This window comes from Lagenorhynchus albirostris, chromosome 2 (genome assembly GCF_949774975.1).
Source record: "Lagenorhynchus albirostris chromosome 2, mLagAlb1.1, whole genome shotgun sequence".
In the NCBI taxonomy this organism is placed as follows: Eukaryota; Metazoa; Chordata; class Mammalia; order Artiodactyla; family Delphinidae; genus Lagenorhynchus; species Lagenorhynchus albirostris.
This window is the reverse complement of record NC_083096.1, coordinates 35,001,648-35,018,693: the sequence shown is the minus strand read 5'-3', so window position 1 is coordinate 35,018,693 and position 17,046 is coordinate 35,001,648. Positions and strand designations below refer to the sequence as shown.

The following is a 17,046-nucleotide window of genomic DNA, read 5'->3' as shown; positions in this document are numbered from 1 at the left end:
AAACCAGAAAACAGAGAAGAGGAATGAGTTTCAACTTTAACTCAAGTAGTTGTCTGAGACCCATGAGCCTGGGGTTTGACTGTCCCCAGCTCTGGTCCTCCTGGGATAGCATGATGTTAGGGGAGCTGGGACCATGGGCACCAGATTTGGAAAGCAAATTAAAGCAGACAAGGGTATTATTTTTGCTTTTTGGAGGTGAACCAGAAAAATAGCCGAAGGAAGGCCAAAATATTCAGCATCCAATTTTTGATTTTCTTAGATTCGGGCCTTGGAAAGACTTTAAAGCCCGTGGGGCGAAGAGTTCTCTTAGTTGTGCTTGTCTGGATAAATGAAGACCAGTTTTTTTTTGCAGTACGCGGTCCTCTCACTGTTGTGGCCTCTCCCGTTGCAGAGCACAGGCTCTGGACGCGCAGGCTCAGCGGCCATGGCTCACGGGCCCAGCTGCTCCGCAGCATGTGGGAACCCCCGGACCGGGGCATGAACCCGTGTTCCCTGCATTGGCAGGGACTCCCAACCACTGCGCCACCAGGGAAGCCCGTGAAGACCAGTTTTAAGGAGCAATGTCTCTCTTTAATCTAACTAGAGCTCCCTAAGCCCCCGCTGGTCCCTGAAGAGAGGCCTTGTGGAATAACCCAACTAGGGGATAAACTTAGAATACATTTTCATTTGGGAACAATTTTAGGATTAGCAAAGCTGAATTTAATTTTTAATAGGATTATGAATTTTATGTCTTAAGTACCCAAAAAAGTGGGAGGAAGGACCCATTTCTTACCTTTTCCAAACCTGCCAAAAACACAATAAAACTGTCTTAAGCCTCTTTACCCTAAAAGCAACCAACTATAAAACTGTCTTATACAGGAAAATGTCTTAAATGGAAAACGGTACATCAGAGACAAAGATAGGAACCCGAGAAATGTCTATACATTCAGAAAAACTTTAGAAGTTCTGTAAGAAGATTGGGTTGTAGTTCCAGAGAATGGAGGAGAGCAAAAGCAAACACCAATGATCAATTCACACCAATAGAAAGAAGACAGAGAGAAAGCCCCCAACCCCAAACAGTTTACAGGATTGAGTCCCATCCTGCTAAATTTCACACGGTGGAGAGAGTCAAAGGCTAGGTTCTCTGGCCCAGAGTTGAGATTTGTAACGGAAACAGAGACCCCTGGTGGCTCCTGTGTGAACTGCCACAATAGCTTACAAAGAGACCAGTCTATCTAGGACCAGGAGAGGCTACACATGCCAGAGACTAGAAAAAGTGTGTGTGTGTGTGTGTGTGTGTGTGTGTGTGTGTGTGTGTGTGTGTGTGTGTGTGTGTGTGTGTGTGTGTGTGTGTGTGTGTGTGTGTGTGTGTGTGTGTGTGTGTGTGTGTGTGTGTGTGTGTGTGTGTGTGTGTGTGTGTGTGTGTAAAACAGAGAATGAACTGTATATGATTCTCTATAATCAGTACCCAAAACAAGATGCCACTGAGAGCTGGCCGTCAGCAGCCAGCCATCTGGTTAGGCATCCCTTGTGTCTGAGGGGACTGAGACTTCAGCCCACGGCCCTGTGACTTGCCTTGCCAGATTTCACAGTGACCTGATAATGGAAAAACCTACCTCTGGCTAACCTAAGAACAGTATGTACTGTAGCTGGCTGGATTACGACAACGGGGGGAAGCAGAAGGTAGCGGGAAGGGTGGGGGAGGGCTGGGCGATAACGAGGGCTTCATTCTCAAGGTTTTGGGTGATGGGGAGGCTAATTCCTGCAAGAACAACTTAGAACCTAATTTTCAACTGAAGTCCCCAAGCTAGTTAAATAGGAAGATTTTAATAACAGTCAGTCCCTCCAGTCCCCTTGTCTAGAACAATTAAATTACATCCCTCAGACAGTACAAGACTTGTCAGTGGACTGTGGGGAGGCAGAGGAGTTGACACCGGGGCTAGTGGCATTTGTTTTGGGGAAGACAGTGGGCTTGGGCCGTGTGGCTGGCGGCTTGACTGGGGCCGCCATCTTGACAGACTTGACAGGCCGGAAGGCGCAGGCGATGTCCCCAGCAGTGCTGGCGCTACGCTGGAAGGTGGGCTCAGGGTCCTTGAGGAGCTGAGTGTGCAGGGGACTGGAGGGCTCTGATGTGGGGGCCACCACAGGGGAGGTCTTGAGGGGCTCCAAGGTGTCCAGAACCACGTCTGGGGTGTGCTTGACGCTGCTCTGCCGTTCTAGCTCCCGCAGCTCGTTCAGGGCAGAGTTCATGGTCGCCTCAATATCCTGCGGACAGGAGAAAGGAGAGAGTGAGGCTCACGTAGGGAGAAGCCCCCAGGGTCCTATTTCAACAACCTGGGCCAAATCATGGAGAAACCGACTGTAAGGAGATGTCCAGATGATTTTATTTGGCCAAAATCTTTGAACATCTGGATGTTCAGAATGGGAGGGAAGGGGGGCAAAAGGACTTTCGTTCTCATGAGGGTTTTTTTTTTACCCTTTAGACAGAGTGGTTGAGATGCTTTTTAAATAGAGCCCTCAGGTTTTAGACACACGCACGGATGTATCTATGGATGAGATGACATGTAATCCAGCAGGGACAGGAAAGGTGGATGAACTAAGGGTGGCCAGGAGTTTGGTCATGAGTACATGGGATTCATATTCTACGTTTGTTTGAAACTGTACATAATAAACAATTTTTTAAAAAAGTGGTACAGATAAAGTATGATCTTTGTTATCTTGGACTTTAAAGGCCAAAGGTTAAGAGGGTTAGTCCTTCCTCCTCAAGGACTGAGGGAAGGTTCAAGAGCCCTGGCCCTGAGGATCCATCAGGACACCCCCTCACCCCTGCCCCCGCTCCACCCCATCCAGAGTGCTCATCTTGATGAAGCCATTTCCTTCCACCCATCACCATAAGAGGGGACCAAGGAGTGACCAGAAGGGGGAGCCAGAGCCCACATAGGTGAATCTCCATTGAGTTTCACAGTGGAATACTCCAGGTCTTAGTAAACAGCAGGCTTAGCTCAGGGGCTCAAGGCAGAACCAAAGACCCTTTGTATGCAGCCAGCTGCCTCCCAGGGAGACCTCCCAGATCCCTCCCCACACACTGTGTCTAGCACTCCCAAACCACCGCAGGGCTCCTCCCTTGGGATTAAACTCACGTGGAAAGACTGCATGTTTCAAGCAAAGGCCCCTGGTTAAGGTTTCTTTGCCCTACAGGGTAATCCATGCTTTCTGCTGAGAGTGGTTCAAGTTCACTCATCCCTCTGATGTTCTCAAACCTTAAAATTGTGCAGAAAGAACTCCATCTCCCTCCTCAGTCCCGCTCTGCAGCTAGAGTCTGTCCCAGTTATGTAGCTATTCCGACGTTCCTAACACCTGGCCAAAGAGGGAGCTGGGAGGATTCCCGTGGTGCAAGGCAGATTGCAGCCAAGAGCTTAAGGAGAGGCACAGAAACAGAAGGCTAGCAAAGCAAGACATCTCAGGCCTGTAGCTTAATACTGTGCTTGCCAGGTACACCATCCCTAAGCAGAGCACTGCGATTAAGCCAACAGAGGCCACACCCAGCCTCTACCCTGGAAGTCGGGGTGAGGAGAATCTCAACTCAGTTGAGACATAAAAGGGCAACGATGAGCCTTTAGTTCCTACCTGGTCTAATGAAAATTATAGAGTTGGGAGAGACGTCTGAGTGAACTGCTTGGAGTGGCCCCGAGAGTCGTATTTTTAGAGGTGGGGTTGGATCTCTAATATTTCATGGAAAACAGAGACTCGTCAGTGTGATGCATACATGGAAGGAAGACCCTGTAGCAAGCAAGGGAGCTCATCTCCACTGCCTCTGGAGGCTTGGGCTGGAAACCTTTCTGGGACCGGAGTGCGCAGTGGCAGAGTAATTTGGGGCCTTCACAACCAGGAGCAGATTGTTGAGTGATCATTGATCTATCACTAGGGACCAGAGATTAGCCTCAGGGATGATGGGAATGGCACACTGATACGAAAATGTGGCCAGAACTACCTCTGAGCCTCACCACTCGGGCAGCTTCACTGAAATCTACCAGGGTCTCAAGACTCAAAATTGGGCTGAATGGATTCTATCAGAAACACTCAATCTGTAACTACTGGCTTTAAAAATTACAACAGGCTTGCAAATAGCCCATATATGAGCAAGAAGCCTGCCTTCTTTTATTTTGTCTTCAAGTTCTTTTTGGGGAGAGAGGGATCGGCAAATTTCTTGGAAAGCCATCTTATCGGGTCTAGATGTCTAACAGTCCCTGAACTCAGTGTATAAGGTACCGTTCTCTTTCAAGTGCCGTCATAATGAGCATGGGCTGCACTAAGCAGCAGTGACAAGTGTAGACTTGTAGTAGCTATTTGTCCAAGAGCCCCCAGTTACCTGTGCAATGACCTCAGGGTCCATGGGCCGGTGGTTATTGAAGCTTTTTGACCTGCCTGCTGTCACCGTCTTCCGGATCTGTGGACTGTCCAGCCGATTCTTCAGGGATGAGTGACGGCTGATGGAGTTGAGACTCCCATGCCCACTGATGGAACACTTATCTGGCCCTTCCTTGGGGAGACTCTGGCTCAGGATGGGCTGGGAAGATGGGCGGCAGCTTGCCCCTACCCCCGGGGAGGCGGAATCAGTCAGGGAACTGCTCAGCCCATGGCCGTCGCTCCGAAATGTTTTCCGGATGCTCCCAGATTCTGGCCGCTTCCTTTGCCTTCAATGACAAACAGAAAGGGCGGTTTGATCAGGGAGCCCTGGCTCCGAGGAAGCTAGGATGAGTGAGAGAGGGGCAGATGTTGGTACCCAGGGACTTCTGGAAGGAGAGGACACAGAGCATGTCCTCTCCTGTGTCACCTTCCCTTGCTTTCTCCATGTCTTTGTCTCCCTGCCACCCCCGACCTGGGCAAAGGAGAAATAGATACTTACTTGGTGGTCGTGGGCTTTGAGTTCTCAAGATGTAAGGTGCTGTCAGGAAAAATGTCTGATTAAGCAAAAGTTTCTAATGGGAGACAGATTCATGAAAAGGTACCCTCCGTTACCTGCTCTGCACAGAAAGCAGGCCCCAGACCCCAGGTAGGAGAAAAAGTCTCACCATCACCAAGGAGGTAGGGAATTGCTGGTAAGAGGAGAGTTGACTTTTCCAAATTTTAGCATGTTTCTTAGTCCACTGACAAGACTAATTATTTTGGGCTTTGGCAAGAGGCTGTTGCTGCTTATTCTGCAGATATGGAACAGAATATTTTTCAAGAGGCTGCAATGCTGCAGAGTTTGGGTCACGTTTGTGCATTTTCTAGGGTGGAAATACATCTACGTGACCCTAAGTCTCCCAGCACTGGGCTGAACCCTGGCTCTGAGTCGATCTGTTTCAGACCACTAAAGCTCTCAGATGAAATGGTCTGACAGAACCTTATTCATATGGGTGTTGCCCACTGCTGAATAATTTCATTATCTCTTGGAATCAGATACTATAGGACCTAATCTAAGAGGCAATGACACTTCTGGTTTGGGATGGCAGCTGGGCAGCTCTGAACTTGAATATACTAAGGGCCACTGAGGCTGAGGTGGGAGTTGAGGACGGAAGAAGGGAAGGGGTAGGACCTGAAGATAAGGAGCTGGTCCTTGGGGCAGGGCCACCGCGGAGGTCTTCCTCATCATACGCGCCCGGGGCCCGGTTCGGGATTTGGCACACAGCAGCCACTCCGTGAGGCTGCCTGCTCGGCAGCTTTAGCCTTGGGGGTCAGCCACTCTCCAGTGGATAAAGGATGTTCGCAGAGTCTTATAAGGTCCAGTTGAAATGACTTTTCCTCTTCTGCAAATTCTTCCCTGACCTCCCTCCCCCATGGGCAGGCAGACTTCACTCCCCCTTCTGCTCCTTCAGTGCATCTATGGAACCACTTTTTAGTGACTTGTCTCTGTGGCATTCACCTTGCCCGACTGTGAGCTCCGAGGCCAGGGATCACCTTATTCGTCCCTGAATAAGCGGCAGGCGTACCTGGCACAACAGGAGGCGCTCAGTAAATGTGTGGAATTGAACTGAGAGGCCGCACCCTAATAACTCCTTGCTGATTTCCTTTTTCCTTCTTGTGAGGAGGGCTGACTTACAAGGCCCAAACTGCTAATGAGGCAGATTTATGGAGTGGCTGGTGTGGGCCAGGCCCCAGGGATATAGAGGGAGGAAGACAGAGTTCCTGGTTTCAAGGAGCTCAGCCTGGTGGGAGATCCAAGCGCAGCTTGTGTCCTGAGATTGCCTCGGGAATACGGAATAAGGGCACCTAACTCAGCCCTGAGGAATTCAGGGGTGTCAGAAAGGCTTCCCTAAAAAGAAATTTTCGGACTGAGTCTCGAAGGGAGAAGAGTCGACCAGGTGAGAAGACAGCAGATGTGAAGGTCCAGGGGTGGAAGAGAACCCAGGGTACTCAGGAGAGAGAAGGAGCTCGGGAGGAGAGCTGTGTGGGGCAGGAGGCGTGGCTCGAAGGCCGATCAGTCCTAAGGGCAAGACATCCCGGGGGGCGGCTGCTCCCCCACGGACCAGCTGGCGTCTGGGCAGACCACATCCTCCAAGACCCCATCTTGATACCACCAGCCAAGGAGTTCACGGGAACCGCCTTGACTTTCTACCAGAGGTTCATCTTTTGAGTATCCAAGGTATTACTCTCTACAATTCCTTTGTACAAATGGCAACAAATACATGATGGCTTAAAAATCTGTACCCGACTAATTAGCTAACTCTCTCCACCAACCTCGCCTTGGTTTCTGGGTTAATTACAGGCTTACAACCTTATGATTATAGGCTTACAATTAACGTAGACTTGTAAATAATGAAGAAAATGTCATTAGCCCACAGTTAACTTTTTACTACCTGGCCCCCCCAACAGGGCACACTATGCTGGAGGGAAATAAATTAAATCCTCGATCTTTCTTACCGGTCTGACTGAAATTGTGACTACACTGACCAAGTGCGCTGAATCAGCTACTTTACTAAGTAGAGGGTGAAAGAGATGGAAAAGAACCATGTGCCCCAAACACTCCCCCTGCTACCGTCTGGTTGGAAAAAAGCCAAGAGATCTGGGCGACCTGGTGCAGTTTAAAAACAACAAGCATCTTTTATTCTCCTTCCAGTTTCAGTGTCCAGAGGCTACGGTTAACAGGTTTTCAATGTGCAAATCATTTCATTCCTCCAAAGCCAGAGGGGAATAAAAACTGTACATCATCTCCAATCCATATTCATCGGGAGCGCCCTGGGGCTTGTCATCCTGCTGGCACTGGGCCAAGGTTCAGGGCCTGGCGGAAAGAGGTCTGTAGGCTTTGGGGCTTGGTGTCTGGCCCCTTGAGATGAGATTAGTTCTCCAATAACCTGAATGTCTCTAGGGGAGGCAGCAGCACACAGGCGTGGAATCCCTCTAGACGGCCAGATCGGGTGTGGGTGGAGTTAAAACCCCAGGATGTTGCTAACAGCCACTGTGAAAGCTGGGGGGCACAGTTACGAGCCTGCTGGACAGAAGTGGGAATCTGCAAAGGGACTAACAGGGAAGGATAATACACAGGGCCAAAGCAATAGGGGGAAAAATGGCAAATTATTTCTACTGGTGTGAAAGGGCAAGAGAAAAGGGAGCTGGGGGGTTAGACAGTGAAGAAAGAGCTCAGGACAAAGCTTTCCTTGTGGGGGTTGGTGGGGGTAGTGGTCGCCTTTCCTCCAGGGGAGCGAATGCAGGATGAGGGAGAAACAGACATGTGATATCTAAATAAACCATCTAGGGTGACATGAACCTGGTAGAAGATGCACGAGACTTTGGATCTTTGGACAGACAAGGGCCAAGGAAGACCTCAAAGATTATTATTTGAGTCAGAATTGGAAAAGAGAAGGCACCTCTGAGAAACAGTACAAAACCAAGTTACGTGAAGTGACTACAGCTTTGGCCAAATTTTCAGCAGTCAGATGGCCAGGAAGTCTGAGCGGACAGACGCTGCAGGGACAGAGGGGCACACCCGTCCTTAGCGTGACGGCTGCTAGCCGGAGACCTGGGCCTGCTGACGAGGCCTGTGGATGCTTCCTTGGCCCTGTCCACCTTGGAGCAGCCACGAGCACATGCAAGCTGTCGGGCCGGGAAGTGGGGGGATGCAGCACAGGGATGGAGAGGGCGGTTAGGCCAGAGGGTGAGGCGGGGTGTCGCAAGTCATTCAGGGGAGCAGAAAATGAAAAGCAGAGCTTACTTGTTGATGTTTGCAAGATAAATATCGGCTACATGACCCCCACTGGGACAGCTGGCCCCCGCTCTGGCTGTCACCTTTTCTTCAGGTGGCTCAGAAATGACCTCAATCTCAGACTTGGGGCTGGACCTCTCCACGACACCGTCCTCGCTGGGGGAGAAGGGGCAGGCAGGCAGGGAGGAGGGGAAAACAACAACAACACAAAAAGCAGTGTTAAATCGGCAAGATGGCCCCCCCGACACACACGCGACCCCACAATGGTTCTGAGGCAGCAGCGACGCCTGGCTGGGCTCTGGGAGCGGAGGCAAGGAAAACTACGGGCCTTTGGAGGGTCATTTAAATAAAGATAAATAATCCTGCTGAGTTCTGCGGGGTCCTCAGATCCTCCGAAAGCTGGGCTAGGGGACTCCTGGATTCGAGGTGTCTGCCTTCTACCCCTCGCTGCTTTCCCGGGGCAGCTGTGCCGGGGCCACCTCCTGCAGGAGGTCCAGGTGGCCGTTTATGTGCTCAGGTCCCAAGCACAGCTGGGCAAGGGCAGTCAGCTCTGCCGTGGCTCTGGAGATGCCGGAGTTGAGGCAGGACACTGCCACACTCTGTCGTAGCGCATCTAGCCCTGCTTAGAGCGTCCAAGCCGGTCCCAGGTCTCTCCACGGCTCTCCCGGCCCCTCTGGCTACTGATGACAAAGAAAGCCCCTTCTCCCCCACAATTCATCTTCTCTCGGTCCTGGAGTGAAGTCATAATGCTAAATTTGGGAGGGTCCACGCACAGATGGCCACCAGGTATGCGATGTTATCAACAGAGGGAGCATTTCCCCGCAGAACGAGCTGGGGAGAGGCTGGGAGGGTGCAGACTCATTCAGGATATCAACCTTTAAAAAATAATATTAAGGGAAGGACTAAAAATACTGACAGCATCGTATCCAAGGGGAGGGAGTCAGGGTCAGAGGCAGGGCAATGGGGCAGGGAGGCAGATTTGAGGGGCCACGGGGAAAAGGCTTCCTGATGCAAAGACATTGCTTCAAAGAGCAGGAACCAACCTACAGCCCGTGTGATGAAGTCTCTCTGGAACCAGTCCATGTTCCCTTTGTTCCCCGACATCTTTTCCCCTCCTCTCCCCTGTCTTTCTCCAAGTCAGCCTCATCTGGGTTAAATGAACTGGGTTATTTCCACAAGGCTGCTTAAGCTAGATTTCTACTAGAAAATGAACTCAACATTTTCATTTGCAAGTGGAAAAGCGCCATCAGGTTGTTTAAAAAAAAGACAGAGAAATCAAAATGTTTTCCCAACCTGATCTTTCCAGAAAGGAAATATAAGTGGTCAAATAATAACCCCTCATTATCACTCATCAGGTATAAATGTGGATGAGTGCTGGCTGGCAAGTTTCTAGAATGACTGGGGGTGGGGGAGGGTGGTGGAGATGTGATTGGCGGGGGAGTAGAGAGTGGAGAGATGAAAAAACAATTCTCCACTCAGTCTCTGAGTCTGGGGGCCCTTCAAAGGAACCGCGACACTTCAGGACTGTGTCGGCGCCCCCTAGGGGTTGGTCTCCCTCATCCTCCTGGGCTCCAGAAATAAAGTCTCACTCCCACAGTGCGGCCAGGGACCCCTAAAGGTGCAGGGGGCCTAACGTACGTGTCTTGGACCACGATGTACTGATGGGGGATGAGTCCGTCGATGCCATTGTGCCGGCCTTCCCACCAGTCGTCGGAAGCCCGCTGGTAGAGCAGCAGGGATGCCCCCTTCTTGAAGGACAGCTCTCGGGCTGTCCGGCCCACGTAGTCAAACTTGGCAATGGCCTCGATGGGCTCACACTCTGAGAGGGGTGGAAAAGAAGGAAACACATGCTGTTGGGACTCACAGACTCAGGAAACTGGGTAGAAGAGCCCAGTTAGCTGAACTTACAGTGGTGGGAAGATAACCTAGTGTGAAAATAAGTCACGGATGATCTATAAAGCAGGTATTCCCATGCAGACTGTGCAAACCCCTGAAAGCACTTGTATGCCCTTCCTTGCCTTTGCTTATGCTGTTCCCTCCACCTGGAATCCCTCTCTCTGTCACCTGCCTGATGAAACACATTAAATCACAACTCAAACATCACCTGCTCCCTCTAGTAACTTCCTTGGTGTTCCCATAGCTCTTTGTGCCATACTGTACTTGTAAGCATTACTTCCTTTCTGACTATAAAATAACTCCATTAATTTAGAACACTTAACACATTGTACTTTGAATAATTTATTTACATTATCCACTCTCCCTACTAGAACATGAGATTTTAGTTGCTATAAAGAGAAAATAACTTGCCCAATCAACTTTCCAAGGAGCAAAATATGGAAATATATGTTGTGGTCAATACATGGAAAAATGCACATGTAAGTGATTTGAAAAATTAAAAGGGGTGTGCAAAGGCAATGTATTTTTACTTTTGTGTACGCTTCTGTACCCTCATCTATAAAATGAGGATAATAATAGTGCCTTTTTCAGGAAGTTGGTATGAGGAGTCAACAAATAACAATTTGTAAAAGTGCTCAGAACTGTGTGGGCCCACAGTAAGTGCTACATACGTGTCAGCTACTGTTATTACTGTCATCGTTGTCATTATCTGTTCTGGGCTGCAGGTAGAGGTCAGAGAGCAAAAAGAAGGCTCCCACAAATCAGGAACCCAGGGTTAAAATCAGATATTCTGAGTAGTGGAAAGAAAGGTTACTTACAAACAAGACTATGCCTAGACAGCCAGGGCAGGTGGGTCTGCTCCTGAATGGGCAGGGCTGGGGACTTCACTACAGGGGGCCTGTCTAAATATCCCAATGTCCGTTCCATACAGCTGCGGGTTTGTCACTCGACCTCTCTGGCCTCAGTTTTCTTAACTATTAAATAGCAGCTATATCAATTTCACTAGGGATTAAGAGATAAGACATATACAGCCTCTAGCAGTGCTGGGCACACGTAGGCTCTAATCAAATACGAATTTCCCTGGTTCACCAAATCCCTTCCCATTGTGTGGTAAATTATCATATTGATCCATCTGACCTTAAGAGCCAAATCAGCAATCCTAATTTCTTTTTCTCCTTTAAACGCTGGCCTAGGATTGCAGAATTCATAGCAAGGCAGGGAGCAGGGAACACTGCAGCCTGTGCCATTTTGTTCTTGTGCCCAGAAAATTCTGAGGCCCCTTGTCAGCTGCTGAGACTTCCAGAGCCCAAGCGATCCAGAAATGGAGGTGTAGAACTGTTGGCAGGAGGGGGAATGTGCTGGCTGGACAGACCCTAATAAATCATGGGCACCGCCGAGGCCCACGGACGACAGCTGCGCATTCCAGCTCTCGACGCACACACGCCAGGCTGCGCAGCGCATGTCTGTGCTTTGGAAAGGGTCAATTTTTCCAGTCGGCAGGCGTGAGAGCATGTGGTTTCTGCATCCTGATTCCCATCCCCCTCTGGCTTGCTTCTGCCGGGTTCTTGGCACCCAGCTTCACTATTCCCTGGGCCCTCTGTTTTTCAAATGAGCTCTCCTTTCCTTTGGTCTCCAGCTACCTGGCAGGAGTCTGGGCCATGACAAGGGACTGACAGTATGCTGGTGAGACAGCCAGATGAGACAAAGAGCTGGGAGGTGGATGAGGCGCAGTGAGGTGGGGTGAGAAGGGTGAAGGATGAAGGGCTAAGGTCTAGCTCTTCACCTCTGGTTTAATACAGAGACCACTCTATTTGAGAAGGTGGGCTGTCTCTCCAAGAAAGGGAAGGAATGAAGCTGGGAGGCAGGAGAGCTCCCTGCTCGTCTTGAGGGGACTGCTGGACAGGAAGGGTCATCAGGAGCACAGGATACATAATCTCTCCTTTCTGCTTCACCACCCCACAGTCCCACGGACTCCAAGTGGGGCCTCGTACCGTCATCACTTGTGTGGTGCTCTGCGGCCACATCCTGGGTTGAGTCTTCAGCCGAGGTAGTCTCTCCGTGAGGGCTGTCACTGCAACAGAACCAAGAGTAACTGGGACCTCAGCATTTGCTTACATTTGCTTGTCTTCTCTTTCACACAGCTTCCTTGGACATGGGATCTATCCTAGACTCTCTAGATCCTGATCACATACTCCAGACAGATGCTTATAATGAAATGTAAGGCTCTCGGGATTCTCTAGGCTAGCTCCCGCTACAAAAACTACTCGAGACTACATGGGACTTACAACATCTTGAGACAAGAGGAACCCCATTTGAACTTACAAATCTTTTCGAAAATACGGAGCAACTTAGCTCCTCAAGGGCTATTTCTCTAGGTGAATTAGTTCCTGGAGGGAGCATGGTGGAAGGGAAACACTGGGCTTTAGCATCGGATACAACTGGATCCAAATACCAGCTCTGACACCTGGTAGCTGTGCGACCCTGAGCAATTACTTAATCTCTTTCAGCCTCAGATACCTAATCTACGAATCGAGGATAATGGTCTATATATCTCACAGAGTTGTGTTAGGATTCAATGAAATAAGAGGGAGTGATTAATAAGCAGTGCTTTCTTTCCTTCTTTCTCATCTTGCTTGATGGCTCTGGCTGCTTTGTGGTTTAGTACTGGTGAGAAAGTAGGAGGTGAGTCATAGAAATGAGTGGGAAACACAAGCAGGGGAAGAAAGTCTGCTGTGGGCTGGACGCTGCAAGAGGGCAGCGGATGAGAGCTGGGTCAAGTTCTTGACAGAATTCATGGAGCCTCAAATTACCCAGGGTGGAGAATCGAGAATGAGCAGGGAAGTTATTAGGAAAAGTCATTTCTACTCCTGATCTCTTGGACTTCAGAGCGCATGGGGAGGGGCACCAGGAAGTTCTGACTTCCTGAAAAGTAGAGAAAAACCCTGTTCATTTCTAAAGTTTCTTCCTCTGGTGGTAGATAGTAACAAGTGAGACTTTCCAGGCAGTTCTATGGAAGCACCATCACTCCTCAACCCCACATCCTGGCTTCAGTTTCTACCTTTGAGCATACAGCCTCTCCCTCCTCAGCGGATGGGTCCTTCGCTCCTAGAAAGTTCCTCAAAGACCAGGGGACTAATTTAGAACTCACCCCGTGTGAAGCAAGGCAGTTCCAAGGAGGCTCTCCAGACCCAAGAGAACATTATGGGAGAACATCAACAGGGATTCCTCTTTATCAGAAAATGTGGGCACACTTTCTCACTGTTTTCTGGGCCTCAAAACCCTCTGAATGAGTTTGGTGACATTCTGGAAACCCTTGGGACCCCAGGGGTGTGCAGGGCAAAGGCTCACTTTTCCCCAGACCTCTGAGTTCATTTCTTTGGCTGTCCACTAAGGCGGCAGCTCCCAAATTTCACGGAGCCCTGGACTGCTTGTTAAAAAGAGCCTGCCTCACCCACTCCCAGAGTTTCTGATTCACTAGGTCTGGGTGGAGTCGGGGCACTTGCATTCCTAATCAGCCTGTGTAAGGCAGGTGCCGTTGGTCCAGGGACCCCACTTTGAAAACCACTGCTCAAGGTAAAGACAAGCTGATGCTTTAGAAGGTCCCTTCTAGCCCTGAAATGCTATGCTTCTCTCATTCCACACGCACATCCCAGCCTACCTAACACGTGTGGTCTCAGAAGCAGCCCAGCATGCTACACCACAGGCAGTCCTGGAAAACTGGGTTCCGGTTTCAGGGCTGGCGAGCGTGGTGCAGTGGGGCTGCGGGGAGGCCAAGCGGCCTTGGTGCTCCCTCTTCCTGGCTGGTCTCCTGGCCCATCTCCAGTATACTTGGGCTCTGACCCCCCCCCCTTTGCCACCCCTCCCTCCCCTCCTTCATCCATCTTAGCTCACTTTGCTGGCACTTCTCTCTCTTCTGATGGACAGGCTGGGAGCCTTCTGAGTGGCTATGAACCCAGCAGTCAGATGGTCCCTCCTACCCAAGGTCATTTACTCTTGATCCTGGGGTGCTTCTGGCCTCCCAGCCAGTCTGTGGTAGTAACAGGCCCTGACTAATCTTGTGGTTTTCCCAGAGGCTGCTAATAAATGGCAGATGCACAACCAATGGGGCTGGGGGGTGGTGGTGTTGTGCTGGGAGAAGACCTTGGACAGAACTGAGAGGTAGGTGCCCTCCCATCTGTGCCCGGTGAGCCCTACCAGGGCCCTGCTGAACCGGGCCGTGAGGTGGGGCTCTGTGTCCTGGAATGGGTCCAGAGCCTGCAGCGGTTTGATATGTGAGAAGGCAGGTGAAGCAGGAATCGGGAACACTATTCCACAGCTTTTCAACACTCATGCAAGGGAAACCAACTCTCCAAGTCACATGCACAAGGACAGCTCCCTGGAGCCCACCAGCCAGTAGGCTGGGACTCGAACAACATCCCTAGTCCCCACCAGCCATCTGTCAGTGACCGGAAGCTTTCTCTCCGAGCTGGTGAGCCTAGATTTCTCCAGCTCAGCCTCAGATGCCGGGATCTACAGGACAGCAGAGAAGACCGAACTCAGCGATGTCAGTGGTACTTTTATGTTCACAGACACATGAATAGCATTTTCCTCACTCCTTGGGCTGGAGGCTCCTTCTGTGGGGATCAGGGAGAAGCATGGACTGACTGGCCTCTCATTAAGTAAGCAACCTCCCCTGTCCTCCCCTACCTCAGTCCATAGCAATGGGGCTGGCTGAATTGCTTCCAGATGTTGAATTCAGATGGAATCCGATTTGGGCTGGCTTATGCTTTCAGCCCAGGCTGAAACACTGTTTAGGGGAAGAAGGGAAAGGGAGGAGGAGGAAGAGGTAAGGGATGTTAGGGAGTAAAAGAGAGAGGCAGTTGTCTTTGCGTTTACTGGGAAAATGACCCTGTAAGTGGCACGATGGGGGCAGTGTGGGGCAGTGGGTGGTACCCTGCACTGACAGTCAAGGGGTCAGGGCTGGGATCCTCACCACTGGGGTGGCCTCAAAGATCGTCCCTGGCCTCTCTAGATTGCAATGACTTAATCTATAAAATGGAAATCTGTTATTTGTCTAATGGGAGGGTCTAGTAAAGATGTGCCCTAGGGATTCCTTTTATATCTCTGTTTCCAGGTGAAGTCATGACGAACCTGCTTTAGTGGGGCACTGGGCCTAACCTGCCGAAAATGGACCTTACCCCACTTTCTCATCACAAATGTCTGAGATCATTACTAAATTATCATTGTATAAACTCACAGTCAGGAAATTACGCTTTATAACTGAAATCTTCCCAATAAGACAGAAATTCCCTGGGACGCAGGACTGTTCTTCTCACAATAGCCAGCTCCGAGCAGGAGCCAGAGAGACACCGCTGCCTGATGAACGGCAGTTCTGCGTACAATCTGATCAAATTTCCTTTCCCAGAGATCATTAACGTTCCTGTTATTGCTGTCGTTATCTTTCAGAATGTTCTCTCATCACTCAGAACTCGTAAAAAAGGAGGCAGCCTGAAGTGGCACTGAGTAGTTTGGGTCGAGGTGGGGCCCTGCCTACAGCAACCCCCGATCCTGGCAGCTTGAAGTGCCTCGGAGTGGGAGGTGGGGAGGATCTGGGTGTTTCCCTCGGTCTCGCTTGGCCATCTGGCCCCCACGCCAGTGCGTGTTGGTGACATTTCCCCTCCTCCGACCCTGAGCCCCCTACCAGTAATCCTCCGTGCTCCCTCCTCTGCTGTAGATGGGGCCCTCCAGCTCCCTAGGGTTTGGGAAGATGTTCTCGTGCTGGATGATGATGGTTTTGATCAGCTCATTCACGTGGGCTTGGCAGGACACCTGGTCATGGCCCTCAGGCACTGACATCAGCGAGGGCCCGAAGCAGATGGCGAGGTTGTAGGGGTCCATCATGTTCTCTTCACTGAACTGTGATAAACTGGAGGAGAAGGAAAAGGGGGCAAGCTGAAAAGCACTCGCATGAATGCCCAGAAAACACAGTCACAGGAGGCGCTGCCAGGAGCAAGAACAGAAGCAGCACAGACGGCCCCCTGCTTTTCTGGGCGTCAGAGCCCTTCTAGAAAGCCGGTAGGGGAAGAAGAGAATGACCACCAGGACACTATTCAGGAGCCAAGGGAGGGCCAAGTGGAGGTCCCTCCTTGCAGATCTCGCCCCTCCTCTTTCTCTAGCTCCCTGTTCAAATCCTACTTACCCCCCAATCCCCACCCCAACCCTAGACCATATCCACCAAATCCACCCTGCCTTGCGGACACACCACTCTGCAGAGCTGGATACGCTCCCACAGACCAACCCACTAAGCCGACAGAACAGACGGAGCCCCTCGGGCTGCCCTGGTAATGACACGGTCAGAAGACGCAGGCATTGTGTGCTGTGTACCTTCTTGAATGGCAAAGTAATCAAATTATTAGGGATATTCCATTCTAAGCTCTAGACTTATTTAAAAAAATAGCCAACCGATTAGCTTTTGTAGTCCATCAAGCCCGTGAATTTCTTCCTGGAGTAGCTAATGCAATTGTTTTCCATTTTCATAATATCCTCCTCCACTATTACATTCAGGATTTATTCAGGAAAAGGTCAGCATGTAGCTCAGCTCCTGCTCAGGCTTCCCCTGGACGCAGTCTGACTTCATTATTGGGTATTTTATTCCAGGAACTCCCCCTTTCCAGCCAGCAGCTGCTCCAGCCATACCTCCAACCCTGGCCAAGGACCCAAGCCCTTCAGTGGTGAGTGCCCACTGGTCTGTCTGTCCAGGCACTGAAGGCTGGGCTAGCTCTGGATGTACCCCACCCCTAGGAGTCTGCAGAAACGTGAGCTCTGCTACGGGGTTCTGCCTCCCTTGTGGGCATCTGGATTCTGACAGATCTTGAGAGGATACCAAAGCCGTGGTGCTGAGCCAGAGGCCTGGGACTCAGCTGTCTTCATCTGAGTAGCTGTTCTTCAGAACTGAGCAGAGTTGACTTCTAGTGTATCCAGCATCCAGACTCAAATGACCAAGCTGGTCT

At 50.5% G+C, this 17,046-nt stretch overlaps 1 protein-coding gene across 9 annotated transcripts in view; it reads right to left on the bottom strand.

Annotated features, from left to right (window-relative positions):
* Positions 1-1,349: 1,349 nt before the first annotated feature.
* The window catches only part of SRGAP2 (SLIT-ROBO Rho GTPase activating protein 2), a 242,086-nt gene continuing 226,389 nt past the window's right edge, over positions 1,350-17,046 (bottom strand). For 2 of the 9 annotated variants that reach the window (XM_060129889.1, XM_060129900.1), the window contains exons 18-24: positions 15,738-15,962; positions 12,049-12,128; positions 9,800-9,980; positions 8,171-8,317; positions 4,886-4,924; positions 4,349-4,673; positions 1,350-2,244 (exon numbers count right to left, since the gene is read on the bottom strand). In XM_060129889.1, the coding sequence (XP_059985872.1) occupies positions 1,861-2,244; positions 4,349-4,673; positions 4,886-4,924; positions 8,171-8,317; positions 9,800-9,980; positions 12,049-12,128; positions 15,738-15,962 (1,381 nt within the window). In that variant the 3' untranslated portion in view covers positions 1,350-1,860. Of the gene's footprint in view, positions 2,245-3,606; positions 3,702-4,348; positions 4,674-4,885; positions 4,925-7,037; positions 7,480-8,170; positions 8,318-8,340; positions 9,037-9,799; positions 9,981-10,728; positions 10,848-12,048; positions 12,129-15,737; positions 15,963-17,046 lie in introns of those variants that run through there. The other 7 variants (XM_060129910.1, XM_060129918.1, XM_060129927.1 and 4 more) reach the window with 6 other exon arrangements.